The 26518-nt window shown below is 28.9% G+C and overlaps 2 protein-coding genes and 1 long non-coding RNA gene across 3 annotated transcripts; 1 reads left to right on the top strand and 2 right to left on the bottom strand.

Annotated features, from left to right (window-relative positions):
* The first annotated feature begins 4072 nt into the window (after window positions 1-4072).
* On the top strand, window positions 4073-5911 carry LOC140174194 (uncharacterized). The gene is made up of 3 exons (XR_011863417.1): window positions 4073-4333; window positions 5499-5552; window positions 5656-5911. It is a non-coding gene; the product is annotated as an uncharacterized lncRNA (long non-coding RNA).
* A 6728-nt stretch (window positions 5912-12639) lies between these two features.
* LOC112703951 (protein LURP-one-related 10) lies at window positions 12640-15393 on the bottom strand. Its single transcript, XM_025755560.2, has 3 exons — window positions 15016-15393; window positions 14364-14591; window positions 12640-13045 (listed from the first exon to the last, which is right to left on the bottom strand). Exons 1-3 carry the CDS (start codon window positions 15343-15345, stop codon window positions 12914-12916), a joined length of 690 nt encoding a protein of 229 aa, XP_025611345.1. The 5' UTR covers window positions 15346-15393; the 3' UTR covers window positions 12640-12913.
* A 731-nt stretch (window positions 15394-16124) lies between these two features.
* Window positions 16125-19776, bottom strand: LOC112702315 (ribosome biogenesis protein NOP53). Its single transcript, XM_025753299.2, has 12 exons — window positions 19415-19776; window positions 18754-18914; window positions 18515-18563; window positions 18393-18418; window positions 18200-18280; window positions 17993-18103; window positions 17739-17830; window positions 17206-17325; window positions 17007-17129; window positions 16781-16847; window positions 16594-16682; window positions 16125-16451 (listed from the first exon to the last, which is right to left on the bottom strand). Exons 1-12 carry the CDS (start codon window positions 19581-19583, stop codon window positions 16445-16447), a joined length of 1095 nt encoding a protein of 364 aa, XP_025609084.1. The 5' UTR covers window positions 19584-19776; the 3' UTR covers window positions 16125-16444.
* Between the last annotated feature and the right edge of the window lie 6742 nt (window positions 19777-26518).

Genomic DNA, 26518 nt, shown 5'->3' with positions numbered 1-26518 from the left:
TTATCATCTTTTTTTCTTATTCATCTTCTTCTTCTTGTTTTACTTTCTCAGGTTTCTTCTTGTTTTACTCTCTTAACAAGAATAAAAACAAAAAAAAAACAAACAAAGAAGAAGAAGAAACACATAATGATACAAAATTACTTGGAAGAGGATGAACCTATATTCATTCAACTAAAAGAAAAAAAGAAATAAAAAAAGAAGAAAAAATGCAGCATTAAAGAAAATATTTCTGTGTATTTACAGCAAATTTCAGTGTAAAAATAAGATATTTATGTGTATTGTTTAAGAAATTTTTGGTGTTTTGTACCGATAAGATCTGCATAATTGAAAACTCTTTCTCTTCCTCATCCTCATCTTCTATTGCTTCTTCTTTTTTTCATCATTATCACCATCTTCTTTTTTTCTTATTCATCTTTTTCTTCTTGTTTTACTCTCTTAACAAGAATAAAAAAAATCAAACAAAAAAGAAGAAGAAATACATAATGCTACAAAATTACTTGGAGGAGGATGAACTTACATTCATTCAACTAAAAGAAAGAAAGAAGAAAAAAATAAGAAGAAAAAAGTTTTAGCATTAAAAGAAATATTTTTGTGTATTTGTAACAAATTTCGGTGTGCATTGTTTAAGAATTTTCGATGTTTTTGTACTGATAAGTTCTGCATAATTCAAAACTCTTCCTTTTCCTCCTCCTCATCTTCTGGTGCTGCTTCTTCTTTCTTTTTTTCATCATCATCATCTTCTTCTTCTTATTCTTATTCTTTTTATTCATCTTTTTCTTCTTATTTTACCTTCTAAAGTTTCTTCTTGTTTTACTCTTTTAAAAAAAATAAAAACAAAAAAATCAAACAAAGAAGAAGAAGAAACACACGATGCTATAAAATTATTTGGAAGAGTATGAACTTACATTCATTCAACTAAAAGAAAGAAAAAAATAAGGAAAAAAAGAAAAATAAAAAATACAGCATTAAAAGAAATATTTTTGTGTATTTACAGCAAATTTCGGTGTAAACTAAGATATTTATGTGTATTGTTTAAGAATTTTCGGTGTTTTTGTACTGATAAGTTCTGCATCATTTAAAACTCTTCCTCTTCTTCCTCTTCATCTTCTGCTGCTTCTTCTTCATCTTCTTATTTCATTTTCTCATAATTTTTTTCGAATTTAGTTTTAAAACTTCCTTCACTTTACGTGACGATTTTGAGATATTTTTGAGAGATCTTGATCCTTGTTTGAATTTTGAGTGTTACGGTTTTGATTGGGGGAGAAGAATCGTTTGTCATTCGCGCTATTCAAGAGTCGGGAAAGTGCGTGTTTACACTCAATATAAACTGAAAGTTATTTTTGTTGGATTTGCACCAACTTATATATCAAAAAAACTTGTATGTGTAACAAACCTATATTAAAAAAATGCATCCCTTGTTTATTTATGTACCCGATAGTCAACTAACAACTATGCAAATAAAATACATATTTAATAATTCAATTATTTCATCTCATTTCATTAGTACAATCATAATAAAACACTAACATGAAATTACCAAAAGAATAAGTAGTTCATAAATGTGAAGTTGTGATGAATAGATAGTGACAAAACAAAAAGGATTTATATCCAATAATATGAACAAAAAAATTTAAACGAAGAATAACAGAAATTATCTCAGTATACTGTAAATTTAATACTAATCCAAATTTGCAACTTTTTAAATAATCTAATGAACACAACCCTTGAAGAAAACTGAAGTCATTGCAATTTAGTCCAACAAAAATATAAAAAGTTTTATTATCTAAATTATTTTTTTATTAGTTTAATGTTAATGGTAATTAATTATAATAGGAGTACATAAGATTGATCGCAAAATATTTTTTTTAGTTTTTTGTTTTTGTTCATTTAAAATTTTTAAAATAAGAATAACCAATTTTTGTCTTCTCAACTTTTACTTTTTCTCTTTCTTTTAGTTCATCAAACTTTAGTACTTAGTTTCTGACTCAATCTTTATACATCACGAGAAGCAGGAGGAAGATGAAAAAGAGGAAAAGCAGGAGCTAAGTCATCTCGGCAGCAGATAACTCTAGTGAGATTCCATTGCCTCTACTCTTTCGCCGTCAAATAGAGGTGCAAAAGTTTCCACTATACAATCGAAATTAGCACAAACTCAATCTTGGTTTTTAAACTCAGGTCCATGACTATTCATGTATGCAAAACATCAGAATGGTAACCCAATAACATAACGGCATGATACTCAGGTATTTGGAAGCTTGCGGTAATTTCCTAAACGAACTCCTTGTGCGGGAAGGATGGATAATCCTCAAAATGCCGATTGTAGCCACAAGGGGCCGCGATGATGCATGTATAGTGTAGTTTGGTGTCGAGATTGCTCTCTTTTCTAACTCTCATCTTTTTATGCATCGGAGAAACCTAAAATTAATTGTAAGATATAAGCAACTAAATCTGTTATCTAGATTATTTTTCTATTCGTTTAATATTGATGATAATTAATTATATTAGGAGTACATAAGAAGTACATAAGGTTAACTACAGAATATTTGAAATTAAAAATAATCTAAGTAACAAAATCAAAAGCAACTAAATTAAAAACTAACATAACTATTATTATCATTATACCTCTTGTCTTTTCCTTATAAATTCTGTATTCATTTGTGCCAAGCCTTGAGTCCATATTTAAAATTAAGCCGCGATAAAAGTCCCTTCCGAATTTCATAGATAGGAATTTAGTATAATTGTAAATATACAATGAAAATTCGTAAGTTTTACCACTTCTCTCTCTCACATGCATAAATTTACCTTTGCTTCACATGTTGCAACTAGAGCATTTTGCATGGAAGAAGCTAAAAAGCACATAAAATTAAAACAGACAATTAGTTACATGATTGTTCTATTTTAAACTTAATCAAAATCTATTTTAATTCTTATGGTCACTGTTTCTGAATTAACCGCAAGACGAAATAAATTATAATGCATGGATTATAATAAAATAACAAAACAAATAAAATAGTATCAAATGAGCATAACATTAAACTATAATTAATATTTTGTTGTTAATTTTATGTACTCTTTGTGTACTCTAATTATAATTAATTACTATTAATATTAAACTAATAAAAAAATAATCTAAGTAATAAGTTTATCCTTTCTCTTCTTTCGGTATTTTGTTTTGGACATCTACATCTTATTATATGAAATTTTGAATCAAGATCAAGAATGAATTGACATAATAAAGAGTTTTAAACCATAAAATAAAACAGAATTAACATAATAAAACACAAATTGGATTTGCAAGCAACCAAAAACGTGATTAATCAAGGAAGGAATCAAAGCAGATAAATTCCTCCTCGTATAGTTTGAATAATTTTATACCATATAGATATTTGTTAAACCCTAAATTAATAATCATTTGTCTCACAGGTTTTAAAAATCGGATTGATCATCGAACTGGTTTAATCGAAAATTAACAAAAAAATTGTTTTATAATAAAATAATAAATAAATTATAAATAAACTCTTTAAAACATAAATATAATCTAATATAAACTTTAAAATGTCTAGATAGAGTATAGTCTAATATACCAATTTTTGCAATCAAAGAACTATGGACTATGGTACAAAAAAATATATTAAGTATTCATTAAAAAAATACTAATAATAATTTTGATTTATGTCTTTAATTATCTTTTATTATTGTTGTTATCTATGGTACAAAAAAAATATATTCTTGGTATTTATAATAGGTGGATACTCCTACGATGACATCTTCACATAAAGATAGAATTATGGATTATTGGATGAGTTGATATGTTTGACTAAATATATTTGATTAAGAAAAAGTATAGATGAACAATAACATTAGTGAACAATGTAAACAATGGAGTTAAAAAAGTAAATTAATCCTAAATGTAATTAATGGTTTAATTAATTAAATTCTAATAATAATCATTTTTCAAATTAAAAAAAATCAGGTTTTTTAACATTCTTGAATTAAGGCTCTCCAACTATCCTCTCATCTTATCTTCCTCTAACTTGACCCTTTTCTCTTCTGCTGTTCTGCACTCTCAACCCAGCCCCAACCCTCCGTCCGACAATGCCGCCATCACCACCAGTGACCACCGTCGCCTACCTCCTCTCTCTTCCCTCTCTTTTCTTTTTCTTCCCTCTTTCTCCATTTCTCCTCAATCCCCTGTACGCTATCCCTGGTCTCTATGCAAAGTCCAACCCCGATGAGAAATCCCAGTGCAACCCAGCAGCGGCTAAGCTTTGTGCCGCTGCAACACTGCCTCTGCTACCCCTCTCTTTCCATTCTTCCCCTTTCACCAACGCAGGTTCCATGCTTTCTCCTACCCGTGTTCTTTCGTTTATTTATTTTAACTAATTGTTAATTCTGCTTTTAGTGTTTAGATTAGGCTTAGATTAATAGATTGATACTTTTTGGATTCCAAAATATTTGATGGCTGATTTTTCTGGATTGATTACTGCTTAAATTGAGTTTAAAATCCCTGTTTACATATTGTGCACACTATATGCTCGATGAAATGCCTGAGTAAAACTTTTTATTTAATTCTTATGTTTGGCCAGCATTTGTCTTAAATTTTGTTATCTTTAGGTATTATAATTCAGAATTGTGTAATATTATGCTATTTTTAATGATGTTTCGATTGAGTTTTGACATGGCACTTGATTATTAGTTTTGTATAAACACCAAATTGGTTTAAAATTTTAAATTTGGTCATTTGATTAGTGTAATTTAAGAAGTGCATATCATGTTTAGTTAAGTGAATTAAATGAAACTACCTATTCATGTATGTTTTAAACATTCCACATGGTTGCCATTAGATTATTTTAATTCCCATCCTTATGCTTCCATGCCATGCATGCACAAACAAATTTGGTCACAACTCACTTCACAGATGGAAATATATGCTCTAATTGGAGATGTTGTTCATTTTGGATGCTCACTAAATGTGTTTTTTGTTTTTGCATTCTTTTTTATTTTTCCACGCTATATAATATTGCTAGAAAATATATGTACAGTTAATTAGCAAGTGTATAATACATACAACACTGATTACTACTATAAGAAAAATAAATTAATTAATAAACAAATAAGAAGAAGAAGAAATAAGAGAAGAATGGCAAGGAAGGAATTAAAGAAACGAAAATGGAGAATGGGAGTGTATCATTCACATCCAAGAAGAAATAATGAGCTTTTTGACTTTTCAAAGCATAAAAATGGACTTAGTTTTAAGTTGTATAGGTGCCATTTAGTTGTGACAGATCCATGCATGTTCTATATAAATACTTAATATAAGTCTAACTAATTATGTGAGATTTTTTATGATTACACTTTTCATTGTTATTATTTCTTGTAAGTTATGTATAGTAATAAATTTTTAATGATATTTTTAGAAAAAGTATTAATAAAATATTTTTAGTTGAAACTTGTTTAATAGTACGGTATCTAATTAGTTTGTGTATGTTTGATTGTAGGTCATAGAATGTACGAACATTACTGGAAGTGATGACACGGATTTTGTTAATGAGGTTTGGTCTCTAGTATATTGCTGTTTTTTCGTGAACGGCATATTTGAATCGACTATTAATCCTCATGTTCATCGAATGATGTCTGTTTTGAAATGATTCGCAGTTACCGGATCATAATTGCCTTGCCGAAGATAAAATACCAAGAGTTGGGATGTGGTTTGAGCATTTGAAGCTTGCTTAGGATTTTTATGCAACATATGCAAAGAAAGTCGGTTTCGATTCAATAGTGTAGCGGATGGTTATTTCTATTACTATCCATATGGTTATTTTGTAATAGCCTTGGTGTGGTGTGTATAATTAGTTACAATTATGTTAAACTGGATATTTGATTTAATAGGATAGCGGATGTTTATTTCTATTGTTACCCAGATGGTTATTTTGAATAGTTTGGATGTAGTGTGTGTGATTCGTTAAAAGTATTATAAACTAGATGTTCAATTTAATAGGAAAGCGAATGGTTATTTCTTTTGTTACCCAGATGGTTATTTCGAATAATCTAGGTGTAGTGTGTGTAATCAGTTGCAAGTATTTTAATATGGATGTTCGATACAATAGGATAGCAGATGGTTATTTTTACGGGTACCCAGATGGTTATTCGTAATAGTCTTGGTGTAGATTATGTGGTCAATTACAAGTAATAAAAGCTGGATGTTCGATTCTATAGGCTAACAGATGGTTATCTCTATTGTCACCCAAATGGTTATTTAGAAGAGTCTTGGTGTGTGTAAATAGTAACAAATAGTAGAGGCTGGATGTTCAATTCCATATGATAGCGGATAGTTATTTTTATTTGTACCCAGATGGTTATTCTTAACTAATAACTTTTATGCTTCACTAATATCTTGAAACAGAATCAAAGTAGTTAGAGAACTAACAATGTTATTCACCATGAAAATTTATCCTTTCTGTTATAACAAAATTCTACCACGAAAACACGTAAACAATATGAAAAAGATATTTGTGGTCTTAAGACTAAGGTCCAATTTGGGTTAACAACTTAAATAAGCTTTTTTGGAAAAAAGAGTTTAAAGTAGAAGGACTTTTATTAATAGCAACTTATAAATAAGTTATTTTGTGTTGATTTTTAGTTATAAAAGTACTTATTTTAAAGTTGTAGTGTTTGGATAAATTATTGAAAAAATACAATTTTTTTACATAAGAGAATGGATATTAAAATTCTAATTCACAATAATCTTGATGGCAATGCAAAAGAAATTATTGTATAGTTAGTATTTGTTGTTTTATTGTGCATGATATGGTAGGTGAAAATAAAAAAATGAATATGAAATGTGTGTCAATGTATATTTTGTTACGGTTTTTTAGTTTTTTAATTGTGACTTTTCATAATTTAAAAGTAAAAAAAAAGTAGCTTTTCCTACTTCCCAAACAAGCTCTACGTGAATCTATTGCTTTCTATGATTCCGGTTCTTCCTCACAGGTTCATCAATAGTCCACTCGCATTATTTAGAAAATTTTACATGCATAAAAAATATTATTTCTATATAACTATGTATTATTCTTAAAATTTTAACACGAGTCTTTACAACATCCATGATCGAAAATGATAAAGTCATAAATATGTAGACATCAAACATTATACAACAACCAATTTAACTCATATCTACTTAAGCCACCACTAAAAGTCATCTCTTTTTTGCATTCATCGTTTCTTACAAAATTGAACATCTGTGATTCATAGAAATTAAAAGTCAATCACATGAACCAGAAACAGATAAAGAAAAGAATTCTAAAAGATCAAGCCTAAACTCCATCAAATTTCATACAGTTCGCTTTAATCCAAGCATCCATGAACCATGTGATATTATTATCTTTGCTGTAATTTCAAAAAAAATATGAAAATCAACAACAGAACACCCACAGTTGTGTGCAGTATGAGTACACAGGCAGATAACAAAAAATCAAGTAAAACAAGGTCCTTGGAAGCGTAGCAGTCAAAATTGAACTTCTGTTTATGAAAGTCACCAAAACAAGTCATAATATAATCAGCTTGATAGGCTCTAGAGATTAGTAACAATAGAAATTGCTTCCTAAATGTTGTAGATCATGTCACAACGCTCAACTTTAAACATTCATCAAGTATAATTTTTCCACTGCAAGTATTAAGAAAATCAAACAGACCAATTAACTTGCAAATTCAAGGCAACGCACTATTTATTTTGATCTGGTGTGTCAAAAGTACTATTCATACCGACTTACTCACTGTTTTTAAAGTCTAAAGCTGGTTTATTTAGAATGTTCTCAAATATTGATTGCGATGGTAGTCAAATATGCTTATCAACATGTAAATAGAGTTTTTACATTATCAAACTCAAGGCTAAAACTACTTTCATTTAGATCCTATCCAATCAAATGTAAGTAGACATGTGAGGAAAAATTAAAATATACTTTCAGCTAAGACTAGAAAAATGTAAATTGATTCCAAATTATACTTACAATTTTTTCCTTAAATAATCAAACAGGATACCAATTCAAACCTATCTCTTCAAAATCAAATATGCATAATCAGAGAATTGAACAGTTATTCAAATGTGACACTTTTAGGTTAGGTATTAGAAGGAAAAAAAAGGTTAACATCCTCAACCAAATTTCAAACAACTGTGCAAAAAATTCAACCATCCATTCATGTATAGAAATGACCATCCGACTTAGAGTGCTTAAACAACTCACAAAGCAACAAATTTTAAGCACGTGCTTCACACCAATTACTGACTTACTAACACCCAGAGACAAAACAAATCCAAATACAGTCAACCATTAAAAAACAAGACGTGAAAAACTGGATCCTCAACAACATGTACGGGTCATTATTCTTTTTAGTTTTCTTATGTTAACAAACACTTGAAGAATTCAAATAGGCCCAGCGATTCCCAAAAGCAGCAAAACCCTTCTATGCAACCATAACATAAAAATTACTATGAACATCTAAACCTTGAAGAAACGGCTATCGGAGGACTGACCTTTAATAGAGGCAAGCAAACACACACCACGGTTGCTCTAGTTTTGTCCGAGGAAGACTCCAAGCAGCGCGGACATGCAAGGACTTCAACCTCGAGAGATGGCCATTAAAAGACAACGTGGGTGGCGGCTGGGCGACTTCCACGCGACAACGACAGGGGGGTTCACCTGCTGCTGCTCGTCTTCACAATGGAGGCGCGCCGGGGGATGGTCGGTTCGACGAGGGGCAAGATGGATGACGAGATGCAGCAGAGAAGAAGCGCCGGATGTGGGAAGGTCATCCTTTGTCAATGCCGTTTCAATTGGGGGTAGGGAAAGGCTACTACTTCCTGAAGGCCATTTGAATAGTGGGGAAGGGGAAAAGTTTTTACTGCTAGGTCATTAAAGAGGGGAGTGGGTGGGATGATTATGATGTTAGTAATTAAGATGATTAAAATTAGGATTTGGGGGAGGTGGTGTATACGGGTATACTGTGTTAGTAATCTAATTAGGCTAATTTTTAGGGCATGTTGTTCATATTGTTTAATAAGGTTATTGTCTACCTAGCATTCCCTGATGATTAATCATCTAAGGATTTATAATGTCATTTTCATATAAAGATATCATCATATGAGTATTCTCTTTATAATATCTATTTATCAAACGACATCAAATGATTCCAGTGAGTAGATTCTAAAAGCCTATGATTAAGAAAATGACTTTGTCTGTCAAGGTATAGTCTAATATACCAATCAAAGAAATATGAACTAAATTAAAGGTCTATCAGAAACAGGAATAACATATTATCAAAAAAATATATTCCATTTTTAGCTTTGTCGTGGAGAATAACTTGTCGAGAATCTTGGTCACGGACAATACAATTATAAGACCAAAATTCAAAATAAACCTGATTGTCTAAAGCAAATTGAAAGACACTTAATAAATCCTGTGTAATATGAGAAACATGAAGTAATTTATTCAAAAGAAACCTGGTTTTACTATTTTTGTCACAAAGAATAGATTGTCCATGAGCAAGAATTTTCGTACCTTGGCCATTACCTACAAATAATTGATCCGAATCTAGAGTTGAAGAGGTTGAGTGCAATAAATTGAAGAAATCTAGTGTCACATGGTGGCTTGCTCCCGAATTTAGGTACCATACCGACTCTAGATTGAGATTAGGGTTGGAGAAGTAGGCGCGGGGTTGATGAAATTGAGATGATGGGGGCGGTGGTTGAGTGTTAGAATAAGGATACACAGGTTGTGGTGAAGGGGAACTAGTGCCGTAGGCTTGAAAATTAAGGTTAAATCTATGGAAACATGTTTGAACGACATGACCTAAGCAACCACAAAGCTGGCATTGAGGTCGATTGCCTTGATTAGAAGAACGACCTCCTCTGCCAAACCTGTCGCCTCTTCCGCGTCGAGATGAGGAGCCCCTATCCGATGGAAAGGTAACCTGGGATAGTGTTTGTGCTAGATTAGCCATGGGGATGCCACCATGGGGTTTTTTTTTTGTATCTTTCCAACATGTCATCATAGGCTTTGAAGAAGGATTCAACTTCAGGAATTTTATAGGTGGATAATTTTGACAGTACAGAGGTGTTGAAGACTGTATACTCCTCAGACAAACCATCAAGAATTGTTGAGATATGATCGTCTTGTTAAATCTGATATCCAATCAATTGCAGAGAACCAACCAAGTCTTGGATTTGGGAAAGATAATCTTGGATGGAGCCAGTTTTTCTTACACATTTCAATTGAGCTTTCAAGCTTTGAATTCTGGTAGCTGACGTTTCAAAAATAGTCATTGAGTGTATTCCAAATCTCATGAAATTGATGACAATGAAAAATCTTGTTTTTGAATGGTTTGGTAACGGATGCAAGGATCCAGGCTGATAGAGTGAGATCATCAAGTCTCCATTATTTGAAGGCTTCAGTTTCAGTTTTGTCTTTTTGGCAGCATCTTCTTCAAATTGTTGTGGAATTTTCCTTGGTAAAGGTGATCTTCAGGACTTAAGCTTTGAATTGTAAGCAACACCTGATATTTCTATGTATTGTAATTGTTGTTGTCCAGCTTATTAGAAATTGAAGAGAGATGGATTTCTTTGTGGACAATTCAGACAGGGTGATTGATATGTTTGAATCCAAGACTGAAAAATTTTTTTCACGAAATGAATGATAGACAAGGGAAAAGAAAGAGGAAAGAAAAGGAAAAGAACAATTAAAGAAAAGAGAAAAAGAAAGGCAGAATCTTCAAACTCTGGATATCATGTTAACAACTGAAATTGAAGCAAGAACAGATTGCATGAGGATAAGTTCATACCTTGATGCAAAAACTATACCTAGAGAAAAAATGGAACAGAACTTCATTCATTAAGTTAGAATATTGTTCACACTCTTGGACTGAAATACAACACCATTTATATACAGAGGATATAAGTACTATTGGTGCAGTAAGTACTAATTCAGGAAAACAAAAATAAAAAAATAACAGAATTGAAGGTTAGTTTAATTTTATAACTAACTTACTATTTTATACTCACTCATATTTAAAGTTAGAAATAATAAAAATATCTAAAATTCAAATAAAAAATTTAGGATTTAGTGGTTATAATTTTGGATTCAGGATTTCACATTCAGGGTTTGGTATTTATGGTTTAGTGTTAGAATTTAGAATTTACTATTTAAGGTTTAGGGTTTAATGTTTAGAATTTAAGATTTAATGTTTAGAATTTAGAACTTAAAATTTAAAATTTAGAATTTAAAATTTAGGATTTAAATTTTAGAATTTAGAGTAACCACTGATGGATAGTAGTTGGTGGTGGCTGGAGATGATTGCCGACAATAACTAGAGGTTGCTGGAGCCCGGAGGATCATTGATGGCGACCAGAGTGGTCACCGGAAGGTCAGCAACCGATGGTAGTCTGCAGCGATGATTGATTGGTGATAGAACATAGAAGTATATGAAACACCATTTGAAACTTGTTTGGGAAAGAGAATAAAACTAGCTACCAATAATAAATTAAAACAAATGATGAAGCAAGTGAAAAACAAGATGCTTTTATATGATGTTGAGTTACATGTATGATGTATATATCTGGCTAATATAAATGTACATAAGAATTTATATTTTATTTTGTGCACCCAATGTGTATTATTATTTGTGCATAATAAAATAATAATAACATACTTATTGAGTTAATTTTTAAAATTGAGTTAAACCCATTTAAATTTTTTTAAATAAATTAGCTAAGACAATCTTATATTATTCAAATGAATGAATAAGAAAAGTCCTTAAACTATTTATTTTTTCCTCTTAAGAACAAATCTCATATTTGTCATTGACACTAAAAACAAGAAAGGTATTCTGTTGTGATAAAAATATGAGGTAGATGACAATTTTTTATGAGACTTAGTTTATTAAAGGTGATTATATTTAATTATGTTTAAAAGTAAAGTTTTTTTGTATTTATAAATAACAACGTAATATGAAGCATATGAGACGTAGAGCAATAAAAATATTTCTCTATATATATATTACTATAATATAAATTTTCTCTTTCTTTTATCTCTCCGTGGATTTTAAATTTACTATATATATATAATATTAGTAAATATATTAATTATTTTTATTATATTAAAATAGTAATCGTGATAAATATTAATACTAGAATCTTCAACTTTTATTTTTTTATTTTATTATTATTATATTTTTTTTATTTATTTTACAACAATTCCTTCACTTAATTATCCAGAATCTAGGCTTTATTTATTTCAGCCCATTATTTCAACCATTTTTAGCTAGACACAACATCCTCCTTATTAGGGGTGGCAATTAGTAGGGTAGAATAGGGTTTAGAGTCAACCCTAATCCTACCTGCGGGTTGAGATTTTTATACAAATTCAATCTTACCCTACTCGCGCGTTGAGAATATTTCAACTCTAACTCTACCCGCTCTTAACCCGTGGGTACCCGACTCTATCCGCGGGTTACAAAAAAAATGTAATATTATTAGATAACTTGATGATAATTTAAAATAGAAATGACTTTTATGTAAAAAAAGTTTATTAAATTATTAATTAATGATCTTCTTTTAATAACTAAGGATCTTTTGCATTTAGTGAGAGGTTTTTGGTTCAACATCCACTTAGAACATATTTTTATATAAGTATATAACATATACATATATAGGGTGCGGGTTGGTCGGGTAGGATTGAAGTTCAACCCGCACTCTATCCGACCTACATGAAAATCCTACCCGCACTCTACCCTACCCGCTGCGGATTGGGTTGACAACCCTACCCGATCAGGTAAGATCGGATTGGGTACCTGCAGGTAAGGTACATATTCCCACTCCTACTTCTTATTATTATTATTGATTTAATGTTGAGGGAAACCAAATTCAAATGTAGTCATTTACGGTTAATATTACAAGTAATGCCATGACGAAAGCATAATCCACCCCTTCATTAATCTTCACTTTATAGCTTTCTTTCCATTTGCTGAAGTTTCTGCTTGGGAACACATCACTTACCTACACAAATCAATTTAAAAAAATGTGCTTCATTTTTCCTTGGTTCATTAGTAAATAATAATAATTTCGCCCCATTTTTTGAGAAATGTTTTTGAAAAATAATGTTGAATCAAATGCACATGTCGTTTACTATATATTTATAAAAAAAAAAGAAATGTTGCATTTATTGATTGAGTTAATTTTTAAGGACTAACAGTATTATTTATTTATTTTTCTTATTTAATTAAAAACTGAATTTTTTGAGTACGAGAAATGATTCTTCACTTTTATTTTGTTAAAACAAGTTTTACAAAATTGTATTGACATAAATGATAAAACAAAATCTGCAAACCTGAATAAAAAGCCATTGCAATTGGCGTGAGCGTGATTGTATAGCATTAATATCAATATTTGAGAAAGTAATTTGCTATGGAATATTTGATTATGCTAATAGTAAATAATAATATATAAGGATGAAATATATTTGTTGTCTTTAATATTTGTATTTTTTAAATATTTTTAATAGTTAATTTTATTTATTTTTATTTTTAAATTTTTTTATTTGTATTAAAATTACCTTCAAATGTTAATTCTATCTAAAACGTTAAAAACAAATTTAAAAATGTCTAAGGTAGATTTGACACAAATCGAAAATATTATGGACAAAATTGAATGAATTAAAAATTGTTAAAAACAAAATTAAACGAAATAAAATGTTAAAAGTTTTTATTTTTTAAAAAAATCATAAACATTAAGGATAAAAAATATTCTATATATAAATATTTTTAATATTTATGGGTAAATGGTCAAATTCGTCCTTGAAAAATTATTCGTTCCTCAAATTAGTCTCTAAAAAATTTTTTTAATCAAATTCATCCCTTTAAAGATTTTAAATTAATCACGTTAGTTCTTCTATCATTTTCTTTGTTGACGACGCCAAAATTTGTCAATGTGACACGTTAAGTAATACTACAACACACACATAAGAGTTTTAATTTACTATTAGCATGTTAAATTTATGAAATTAGAACAAATTAAAACTTAATTGAGGGAAGAACTTGAAGTATTGGAATTCCTCAAGTTGGGGTTAATTTGATCTAATTTCACAAACTTATTATGTTAACCGCCAATTAGCACTACTAGATGTGCGTTATGGTGTCACTAAATGTGTCATATCAACAAATTTAGTAAGGAAAGTGATAAAAGGACTAAAATGACAAATATAAAATCTTCAAAGAACGAATTTGATTAAGAAAAATTTTGGGACTAATTTAAAAAATAAATAATCTTTTGGAACTAATTTCACTATTTAATCTAACATTTATTATTAAATTTGTACCTGAGCAATGATGGTGTCACCTTTGTAAATAGTGCAAGATTTTTGAATGTGGCTACCAACAACTTGAAAGTTGCTTACATCTTCATCAGTATTACCAGGCATGAACACATCAAGCCGTGGTTTCATGTCCATTGGGTGTGACCTTTTCACCCCAAATATCACATTCTTATCATCTGAGCTTTTCCCTCTATGAACCGTCCACCTGTGCCGGAGCGATACCATTTTAACCTGTAGCATTTTATGGGTATCGAGTTAGTTTATATTTTTCATTATCAGAAATACAACTGCTTTAATTTTGCATAATTAGAAATGATAGGTTAATAAGTAGGAAAGTATTGTTTTAGTTCTTAAAGTTTGAACTAAGGGCTGAAAATAATTGTAGTGACCGCAATAGTTATTTTAGTGATTTAAGAGAGAAATAGACAAAATAATAAGAAAAAAAATAAGAAAATAATTAAGGAAAAAAGGGTATTTTTGAAAGAAAAAAATCATTTTAACCAAATGACTAAAATAAAACATTTAGAATAAAAATATGACGTTTTAAACGTAAAAAGGATGACTTAGCCTAAATATTAAAGACTAAAACAGTCATTTATTCGTAAGAATAATGTTCAACATGCAATATTGCATATTGCATGTGTTTGTTGATCACCTTCTCTTGCATTATGAGGATTGGTGAACCTTGAGCATCACGCATAACCCTCTTTTTGTGGATGCTTAAGCTTGGCCCATCAACTTGAAGCAAGAGTTTCCCATTAACATCTTTCACTTTGTAACGTTGCTTCAACAACAATCCATTGTATTTCTTCTTCACAATCATTTCTGTTGGGTTTGCAACATAGAACTTATCATCTACTACACTTATCATATTCATGGGGAACCCATGTGCCAATGCAAAATCAGGTGCACTTGCCTCCATTACTTCACAAATTAATTGATAAGAGTTTCCTTTTTCAGTTGTAAGAAGTAAGAACACTATCATATATAGGAGATGAAGTAGTTGGTTCTCATATTTTTCATGCAACTTAAATAATTAATCACACTTTGAATAAAATGGAAAAGAAACGCGGTTATAAAGTTAGACAATATAGTGGACCATTCATCTTGCTTAGTTTTTCTTGTGCATATTATAAATTATAAATTATAAATTATTATCTAATACCAAGAATAAAGTTTGTCTTTGACCTTATGCTGATTCATTAAGAATGCCTTTGACCTTGTGATAATCGAATGAATTTTTCTTGCTAAGAAAATATTTTCATAAAATTTGCTAAAAAGGTCATGATATGCTGGTTTTACTAGATTTCTATTTCTTATGGCACGTGAGTATATATAACCAACAATTTTGTAGCTAATATATAACTGACATAAGAAAAACAAAGAAACCCACTAACCAAATATATTCTCATTTTTGTGTGTGTGAAAATGAAAACTCATTTATTCAGAGGCAGCGGTTTGAATAAGAAAAATACTTTAAAAAGAATTCAAATCTGCTAGAGGGTGACTTGTTGCTAAGAGGATCCTGAACCTCTCAATATCCATTTATTTGAGATTCATTCAATTGCAAAACAAGATTTTTACTATATATTTATATTTTTTAAATTCCTGATTCATATTAATTGAAACTTTTGGTAAAGTCTTCTAGATATTCTTAATCTCAAGCGTTCAAAGTTCAAACAGCCTAACATTGAATAAGGATATAACATATAAGATAGCAGCCCTGATTAGTTGAAAGTTGAGGTGTTTGAATAAACACAAATATGATGAACCAAGTTAAAAAGTATATAATATATCAATTTTGCATGAAATTTCTCATATGCTACAGGAAAAATTAAAATTCTATGCTATTAGTTTTGGGATTTTGATCACAAGTCTTGCTCAACAAGTAATAAATATGGTTACAAATATATGTAGAAATATCGGATTACATATTGATATGTAGACTGTAGACACATTAACTGTGACTAGGAGCATATAAATAAAACGAACACAAGAAACAAAATCTTGATTTAGATAAAATTCTTTTGGTCTTTCATCCCTGGCTTCAATGCTTGGTTATGGAACCAACAATCAAGAGGACTCTACTTCCTGCCAAAGCCATAACACAAACACAATGTCATACAAATTTTAAATGTGTCATATCAAACAGGGTCAAAATATAGATTTATGAACTATATGCAAAAATTATTTGATGATGACATGTTACATAGTGTTAGATAAGTAAACTAACCTCTTCCTCTTTGATGTTTTGGATGTTGGAACAATCAATCCTCTCTTCTCTAAGCTTTTATATCGGTCCTTTATAAGGCTACAACAACCCTACATATATGTCATTGAAATTGAGAAGTTACTTGGATGTTTGAAAAAACTCAGAAAATAGATAACAAAAAGTAAGCAAGAGAATTTTACAAGCCTACCTTAAGCTTCCGGATGGATCCATTTATTTCGTCACTTAGGAGAACTTGAACAGGAGCAGGCTCAAACCTATTAACGAATTGTGATAAATATACACTCACAAAGAATCATGTGTATGGAAGAATATTTGTTGGGTCAAAACCACTGAAGTGTACTCTTGGCAAGTCCTCTCATTCCAATAACTAAGATTTTGAAAGCAAATTAAGATAAATAGAAAAGACTACTTACTTGTGCTTTCCTAAGCGTGGTGGCCGTGCCTTTAACCTCTCTTGTTTAGCAACTTCACGCCTGAGCCGTTTCTTCTGCTTTTCCTTGTCATCTTGCTTGATTTCCTCCATAATTTCAGGTATGCTGCAACCAGAAGAATCAAAACAACTTAAATATCACCTTTTATCGTGCTTGGAAACATAGAAAATAATCATACTACCTGTCAATTTCTTTTGACAATTCCACCAACTTCTTAGCTTCTGCTTCTTTTTTCTGTTGTTCTTTGCGCCTAAGTCTCTTGTTCAACTCGACTCTAGTGACCCTCTTTGTTTTGATAGGCCTGTTGGATGAATATTCAGACAATGCAAATATATCAGATTTTTAGCTGGGATGTACGGAACCTATTTACAATTACAAGCATAATGAGTCAACATAATTCCAAAGGAAATTATGCAAATTTGACATTAACTAGTTAAAAAACAAAAGCGAATCAGAAATATATTCTCAAGAAATCAGATCAGATACGTATTATACAGGTAAATAAGTTCGACTAATTATAAGGAGAAGCCATCAATTAACTGCTAGGAAAGAAAATTGAGAATTTTGTAACATTAATGGAAACAAAAGAAGTATATTTCCATTAATTTGATGAGTAATATTTATCTTCAGGGGCGAAAAACGATTTGACGGAAAATGTCAAGAATAGTATAGTATTTCAGCAATGTCAGGTCAGTCAAAAGTTTGTCAGCAGACCTTTTCTCTGATGCACCATCCTCATTATCACCCTCGCTTTCCAAATTACCTTCATCATCGTCACTCCCATCATCAACATCAAGAAAATACCTCTGCAAAGAAAACAGAACCAAAGATTCAACCCGTATCCAAATAGCGTCACAATTAATGTTGGAACCCATATACTTGCATATAAATTCACATAGCTAAAACATTAGAAATCAGACTAAAACTCCACAGAACAGTAATGACACAAATGAAAGAACAAGCCTCACATCTTCTTCAGCAATAGCTTCTCCGGAAACAGTCAACGGAACTGGCGTAGGGCCCAATTCATCTTTGTAGATCTTTTGCATTTCTTGTGCAACAGCACAAGCTAATACATCCTGGTTAGACAATCAAATTTTTTAAAGACACGTGTAAGATTCATGACAAAACATAAAAAAAATATTAAGTAAACAAAGTATTTCTTAATAATTTACCCGATGACTTTCGTATGAGGGATTGAACGAGCATCCAGGAGGATCAACCTCTACTGCTGGAATAAGAGAAGGCTTTGTGACCTGTGATGCATGTATCCATCACACCATCAAATCAAAATGCTGAGATAAATCATAAAAAGAAAAAAAGAAAAAGAAAATCCACCAATAGAATCTATCAAGCCAAAAAGTGTACCTTCTTTCCCTTTCTAATGTCCTCATCTGCATGACAAGTTCAAAGAATCATTGTTAAACATCCCAAAATGCTAACAAAAAAGCAAACCAAGACTGCAAAAGAATAATAAGCATATGACGTACCTTTATCACCCCACATATCAAATACATCAGAAGGTAAGTCGGAATCATCCTGAGATTGATCATGAGAAAAAGAATAAATGTAAACAATACATAATCAGAATAACATTTAGAATGGAGAAGAAAAACAAATGACTGCTTCCATCTGTCCAAACATGATGATTACAACTGAGCAAATTCTTCAATCTTTGGGCAACTCTTACTGCTACTAAATTATTGCTGCATCAATGGAAATTACTTACCTTATTAGCCTCATTCGTCATAGAGACCGCTTTGTGGTTTTTACTGCCCTTCTTCCGTGTAGAAGATGGCACCGGCTTAACAAACTGGTTCCCCTGTAGCACACTATCAACATGGAGCACTTTTTCCCTGTGCTTTTCAATCTTCCTCTTCACCGCAAGATCTAGGAGCCAGCCACATTAAATTAGATAACCACAATCACATCGTCAAATGACAAATATCCAAAATCCATGGAGAAACACTAGAAACACAAACTGCAAAAGGCAGCCAAAAATCCAAAATGCTATATGCAGCTACCAAATAAGCCACCATTTGTGTATATATATATACCTGAGTTGCTTCACACATATTCAATGTACATTCTATATTCCAACATGTGTGTTATAAGAGTTGCTAATTTTATTTTTGTACAGATATCATGGTAGCCACAAATACGAAACATCCAAGTCATCATAACTCACATAACTCATCATCATATACAAAAATCAAATAATCATTACTGGTCATCTTTCACAATCTTATTTTACATAATAATTTGCAAGCAACTCCCCTGAAAATAATATATCGAAAACAAAATATTATCAAAACAAGAACAATAACAATAACCAATTTCCAACGCGCCATTGCATTCTAACCTAACCTAATTCAAGTTAGAGGAAGAACCTTTGGACTTGTCTTCGAAGAAAAGTGCATCGCTGGGAAGGGCGTCAAGAGTGCCGCCGGAGAGAGCGTCCTTGGTGGTTTTCTCGAAGAAATCTTCGATGTCTTCGGTGCTGATGTTAGCTCTCCACGCCTTCTTACCCTTCCTTGAACCCTTAGCTTTCTTCCCCATTCTTCTTTCTTCTTCTTCTTCTTCTTCTTCTTCTTCTTCTTCTTCTTCTTCTTCAGCTGCAACTAGTGCCTACGCTCTTCGTCTTCTGTCTTCTGCTCTAAATTTCGCAGACCGAAGGGTTTCTACTTTTTTTCAGCTACAACTGCTTCATACGACTGCCAGTGTTGGCGGCACAATGAAGAAAGATCGAACCATCATAGTGGACCGTACCGAATATTATTTGGGCTTCACAGTTAGCATTTTCTGGGCTTTTATTTTGGGCCTTATGTGGGTCGTTCCCATCTTTTGGGCTTTGAACTCCAAAAAAAACAGATTTACAAAGTACGCTCATTGGTCAAATTTGACAGAAGGTGAAAATTCAGGTGAAGTAGACTTCACGTGAAATTGATATTTCAGAGGCCTTAGATAAAAATTTAGTCAAATCAATCAAATCATTTAACGACTTTTAGATATCAACTTCATGTGAAGTCGATTGCACCTGAGTTTCTACCTTCCAATAACTCTGGTTTTCAATTTTGAAGTGGCGTCGTTGTTGTTATTATTATTATTATTATTATTATTATTATTATTATTATTATTATTATTATTATTATTATTATTATTATTAAAAGTAATAATCCATATATAATGTATATTTACAAACATGTCTATCAGTTTAATTTTATAATTATTAAATATTTATAATAATAAAAATTTTGAGTTTATTTAAGATAATAATTATTTTATAATCGAAAAATAAAACGTCTTAAATTTAAATTATATATAATATTTTTATGAACATATATAATAAAAGAACGTTTAAAAGGAAAAAAAGTGTACATTAAACTCCTCTCAATTTTCGTTATATATAATAAATAAATAGATAAAATATTTACTATTTTAAAAAATTACACATTTAATTAACAAAAAATATAATAATAGAGACCAATTATATATATTCCATAAGTTGGACCCGTGGGTGGTGTGGGCTGGCTTATTAGCATACAATTTGAGCATATATATATATATATATATATATATATATATATATAAAAGACATAAAAACACAACAAATGTAAAGCATCGGAAAGTGATTTTATTATCACTCTCAAAATTGATAATATTATTTTTTACATTATAATTTTTAAATTACTTTGTAATAAAAAATTATAAAAAAACAATTTAAAAAAATTAAGAAAATAATATTACGAATTTTAAAACTGGTAAAGGTACTTTCTTTACTTAGCAATTAATCTCTGCCATTCGATGGAATAGCATTATGACATGTCTCTCCTGTAAAAGACACCGTAATCGCCACCACATTATTTTTCCGATTGTCTGGTGCGGTGGATTGTGCTGCCTGCTCAAGCAGCAGCTTGTGATGTCGACAAATTAAACCTCATCTCATAAATCCTATATAAACATATTTATTTATGGAAAACGTTATTTCAATATTTTTCACTATCTTCTGCTATTCATTTAATTATATGGTACATTTTTATACTATAGCTATCTAGCTGATTGAGTTTGCTGTTTGCCTCACCCCGCCCGTGAACAAAGCTAATTAAGCAATCGTCCATCATCTTAAAATTGAACTATCAATCATGATGCTGGAATATATTTATTAAATTATTTATCCTAAAAATTTAAAATGATAAAAAATATATAATTAAATTATCATATTTTTAACTTATTTTTACAAGTAAGACTTTTTTTTTTAAATTTATATGAATTTTTATTTGCGTAACTTTTCTTCTTTTTATTTATCTGAAGTTATTTTTTTTTTAATGTCAATCATAAAAATTCTGATAATATATCATAAAATTATGGTTTAATTATTTTGTTAGTCCCTATAATTTCACCAAATTTTTAATTAGGTTTTTATATTTTTTTTCTTTTAATTGAATCCTTACACTGCTTTTAATTTTGTAATTATATAATTTTCATATTAAAAATGTTAAAATTAACATAATATTTTTACCAAAATACATGCGGTCAAAGATTTAATTAAGTTTTTAATTATAAATACTTTTAATTTACGAATAAATATTTAGTTAACTCTAATATTTTTACATTAGAAATGACTTAATTACAAAATTAAAGCAGTGTAGAGACTCAATTGAAAAGAAAAAAATATAGAGACCTAATTAAAAATTTGATAAAATTATAAAGATCAACAGAGTAATTAAATTTAAAATTATTTATCTAAAAATTTTGAATTAACAAAAAAATACATTAATAATTAAATTTCTAATTTTTACCATATCATCAAAAGTTCTTTTAATTTGAGTTGGATATGTATAATTGGGGAAAGCATATTATTAAACGTAAAGTCCAAATGTTAGGGGCAAAAGTAGAAGCTTAATATAATATACATGTTAAAATGTGTTATATATATATGGATTATGGATAGCCTTGTCTTGCTTCTTATATATTGATCAATAATATCATATATATTTGATCCCTTTACATGCTTATAGCATCTTTGTTCTTTTTAATTTAATGTTTGTAAAGGTCATAAAAACTAGTACCTTGAACTAAGTATATGTGCAAAGATAAAAGATGGGTGTTCCTAGGTTATTGGAGAAGTGATTAAAGGGTTTGTAATTAAATTAAAGATCATTGAAATGTGTGTGATATCGATCACGTTCTCGGTTGTAGTTCCATACTTTTAGACTTTGCAGACAATGAATTAGTATGAAAGAAAGATGATGATGTTCACAGGCAGCACAAAATTATATATGCCTCAGAAAAAGGACAAATTGGTATTAGCTGTCCCTAGACCATAGTGCAAAGATTTTATCCCATTCAACCCATTCCTTTATACTCAGTAAAATGTTCTCTAGGGGAGAAACCTCCCTACCTATCTACCCTTTTATCTTCACATAAATATATAATAATAATGCTGCCTTCTACATAGGGGTAAAATAGGAAATGTAGATTCTCCATATATATAATCATCACAAATATTGGACAACCTTTTCAAATATTAGACATACTATTCTAGAATTCTATATTAAAATCATTTTTCAATCCTTTATATAAAATGTAAAATATATATTAAAAATGAATTAAATTTTATATATATAATATTTTTATTAATTTTAGTATTTATTTGATCAATTATATTATTAAATATATATTAAAATTAATTATTAATATAAAATAATATATTATATTTATATTTATATATAAATATACAGTAATTAATTTAGTAATTTTTTTACGTGCGCATAGCATTTTTGTTATTAAATAATAATTACTGTATATTTATATATACATACAGTAATTATTTTATAATTTTTATTATTGATTATCTAATAATCTTATATGTATTCTATTGATCAAATTCCACACTCTAAACTTTTATTCTGTTTTCAAAGTGTATGAGTGGCACGATAATTAACTAACGTGGAATAAGCAGAATTGTGCGAGCAAAAGTGGAATAATAAAGTTGTCACAATAATTAATTAACGTGATTAATCTTAATGTCTATGATTATTACAGAAAATACAACAAAAATATATTTAACTACGAAACATGGGGAAGATATAAAATATGTGATAATAATCCGACTCAAATTAAAATCTCTACTAGTTCCCTCAAAACTAAGTCACCACAATTGAAACTAAATTTCTAACGTTAAAAGTAAAAATCATCAACTTTATTTGAATACAATAAATCATGTCACGTTATTTTGTTGAGGTTAATTAGTAAAAATCTATGGATGCTTATTAATTAACTGGTTACCGCATGTAACATGAGTGGTACTTACAATGAAGTTGTTATGCCAGCCATTAGCGTTGTCTATATTATCTTGACAGATTCTTGAATTGTCGCCAATGCAACATGTTTTATCTTTGTTCCTGTCCACGAAGAACAGAAGCACTTATAACGCCACTTTATACTTTTAATAAATTTTGTATCATTTGATGATGCACATTGCCATGTGAATGTACTTTTCCAAAGTGCAACTCACGTGAGTTTTTCTAGCTAGCTACCAACTCACATATAAATGAAGCATCCTATAATAATATTATTAATAATTGAAATCATTATGATCATATCCGTAACTCCTAATAGTCTTGTCCATTATAGCTGGATTTCAGTATATATGGTTTAATTATTCTGTTATTTTTTATAATTTTATTAAATTTATAATTAAAATTTTATATTATTTTTAATTTTATAATTAAATATTTTTTAATTTAAAATATTAAAATTAATAGAATATATTTTTTAAAAAATATGGTTAAAGATAATTTAATTAGATTTTTAATTATAAATATTTTAATTTATAACAAAATATTTAGTTAATTTTAATAATGTTTATACTAATAAATATTTAATTACAAAATAAAAAATTTAATAAAACTATAAAAAGCAACAGATGAATTAAATTTATATAAATATTTCTAAGATCAATGCATTCATTAGTAATATTACCATGACAATTTTTTTAACTATCTGTTATCGCGAAACATTTATAGATTTAATTGTGTAAATATTATAAATATTTTTTATATTTTACACCATTATTAATTACCATATGGTGTATTGTGTTAATTCTAAATTAAACAAATATATTATTGTATAATTTTTATTCTGTTAGGTAAAGTCTAGAAAAGAGATAGACTGAGACTGAGAAATAGAGACTTAAAATAAGTCTCAGTATTGTGTTTGGTATAAAGTGAGAGATAGAGACCGAAATCAGAATGAAATTCGAATTTAATTTGCATAAAGAGTAAAATTGGAATTAATTAATTGAATGAGTGTATTTTAAGTATAAAATATTATTAAATTTTTATTCTCCATCTCCAAAAATTTCAGTCTCCTGTGTTTCTACTATTTAAAGGTATTGAAATACTAAAATTTTAGAGATAAAAACTAAAATTTTAATACCAATCTCTAAACCAACAAACATGATATTGATCAGTTCTAATTTCCTAATCTCTGTCCCAATACCTCAAAACAAATGCTATCTTAAAGACATAAAATTTGATAAATATTTATATAATTTTAAAGTATATGTAATGATATCGGCAAAATATAGTGATGTTCAAACAATAGCACTTGATATAATTTTAGAAAAACAACTATATAAGCTACAAAAGTTTTAAGAAACAAAGAAAACTTTTGGTCTAGGGTTTAGAATTTAGTATCACCTCTATTATTGTTTGAATTTGTTGCATATACATGCGTGTGATCTTAATTTCTCTCCTGTCCCGAGAGCATAATAATTTTGTTGTTGAAATATTTGTTGAAGATACAAAGAGCGATACTTATTGTAGGTCTCATGCATCATCGTCCAGCTCCGAAAGAGAAGACTATATATATATATATATAACTAATTAATATGGGTTATTTTTTACTATAAAATATTATTTTTTGTTCTACTTTTCGAGACTTTAAGATTATAATTTAAGATTTAGCATTTAGAATTTAGAATATATAATTCAAAAAAGTTAATTGATATTAGGCCAAAAAAAATTAACTCCTTAATTGAATTCATATATATATTAATACATGATTTTTTTTATGAGTTTGACCTCCGTTTTAATTTTTATAATGTATGTAGTTTAAAAACCAAAGGGTGGAAGAAATAAAGAAAAAGTTAAATAGAATGGAAAATATATTGAAAAAGCTAAATATTATTAAAAAATGTAAAAATAGGCAAATAAATTTGGCTATGGTGGTATAAAAGATGAATTGCACTAGATTGATTGATACACTAGCAATTCGTTAAAGGTGAATAAACGTTTCACAATTTTATTTGTTTCTAACGTATTCAAAATCCACACTACATACACAACATAATTTTCAGAACCGAATCGATAATTAAATCGGTCAAATTATGAGATTATTGGATCACTAATTTAACCAATAAATTATAGATTAAATGATTGATTTAGTCATAATTAAATAATTCTATAAAATTTTATTTTATTTTATTTTTTTATAATATTTTTTTATTTTATTTTATATTTAATTAATTATTATTTTTAAATTTTAATAACTCACAAATTAATTTATATTTATTATACTCTTCAAGTATTTATAAATTTATATTTATTATATTTTTTAAGAATTTATACAAAAATAAAAATAATAAAAAAAAAATAAAAAATATATTGTAGTTAATAAAATATTTTTTTGTTAAATTTATAAATATAATTTAATTTTATTTACGTAATGCATTTGATAAAAAAATTATGTATAGAAAATAATTTTTTTTAGTTTAACTGAATTTGACCGAATTAATTTAAATCGATTTTAATAGATTTGACCGAATTTTATCAGATTTTACTAAGTTTACTTGAATTAATTATTTAACTGATTGAAATAATGACTCAACTCGAATTGATGATTAAGTGATCGAATTTTTGGTCTAATCAACTAGATTGAACCAAGTTTGATAACTATGCCGACCAATTCTATTTTTAGTTTCCTTTTAACAAAAAGTTACTATTCTCCTAGGCAAATTTCATTTTCAAAATTCTTTTAAACAAATCATAATTTGTCCTAACAAATTCATTTTTTAAATTAAAAAATATTACAATCCATCCAACAAATTGAATTTAAAAGTCACAAAAAATTTGAATTTAAAAAATAAAAATTTAAAAATAATTCATCCTAACGAATTGGTTTTTGGAAATAAAAAAATTACAATTTTCTCCTGCAAATTCTTTATTTTGAATTTTCTTCCATATTTTAAAAAACACAGAAAAAACTCCATTTTCCTAGCTGTGAAATCACACATTTTAAAAATCACACAAATGCCCCATATATAATTTATTTTTTGGCTGCGAAAATAACAAATCATTTCATGTATGGCTAGCCGCATAGGCATATGGTGTTGAGATTCAAAAAGAATACAGATTGAACTTAGGTGTGAAAACTCATAATTAAATACTAGATTTGGATGAACAATTGGGATTTGTACTCATTCAAAGAAC

The sequence above is a fragment of the Arachis hypogaea genome, chromosome 7 (assembly GCF_003086295.3).
Source record: "Arachis hypogaea cultivar Tifrunner chromosome 7, arahy.Tifrunner.gnm2.J5K5, whole genome shotgun sequence".
Classification (NCBI taxonomy): domain Eukaryota; kingdom Viridiplantae; phylum Streptophyta; class Magnoliopsida; order Fabales; family Fabaceae; genus Arachis; species Arachis hypogaea.
Note: the sequence above shows the minus strand (reverse complement) of the source record. Positions and strands in the feature narration are given on the sequence as shown.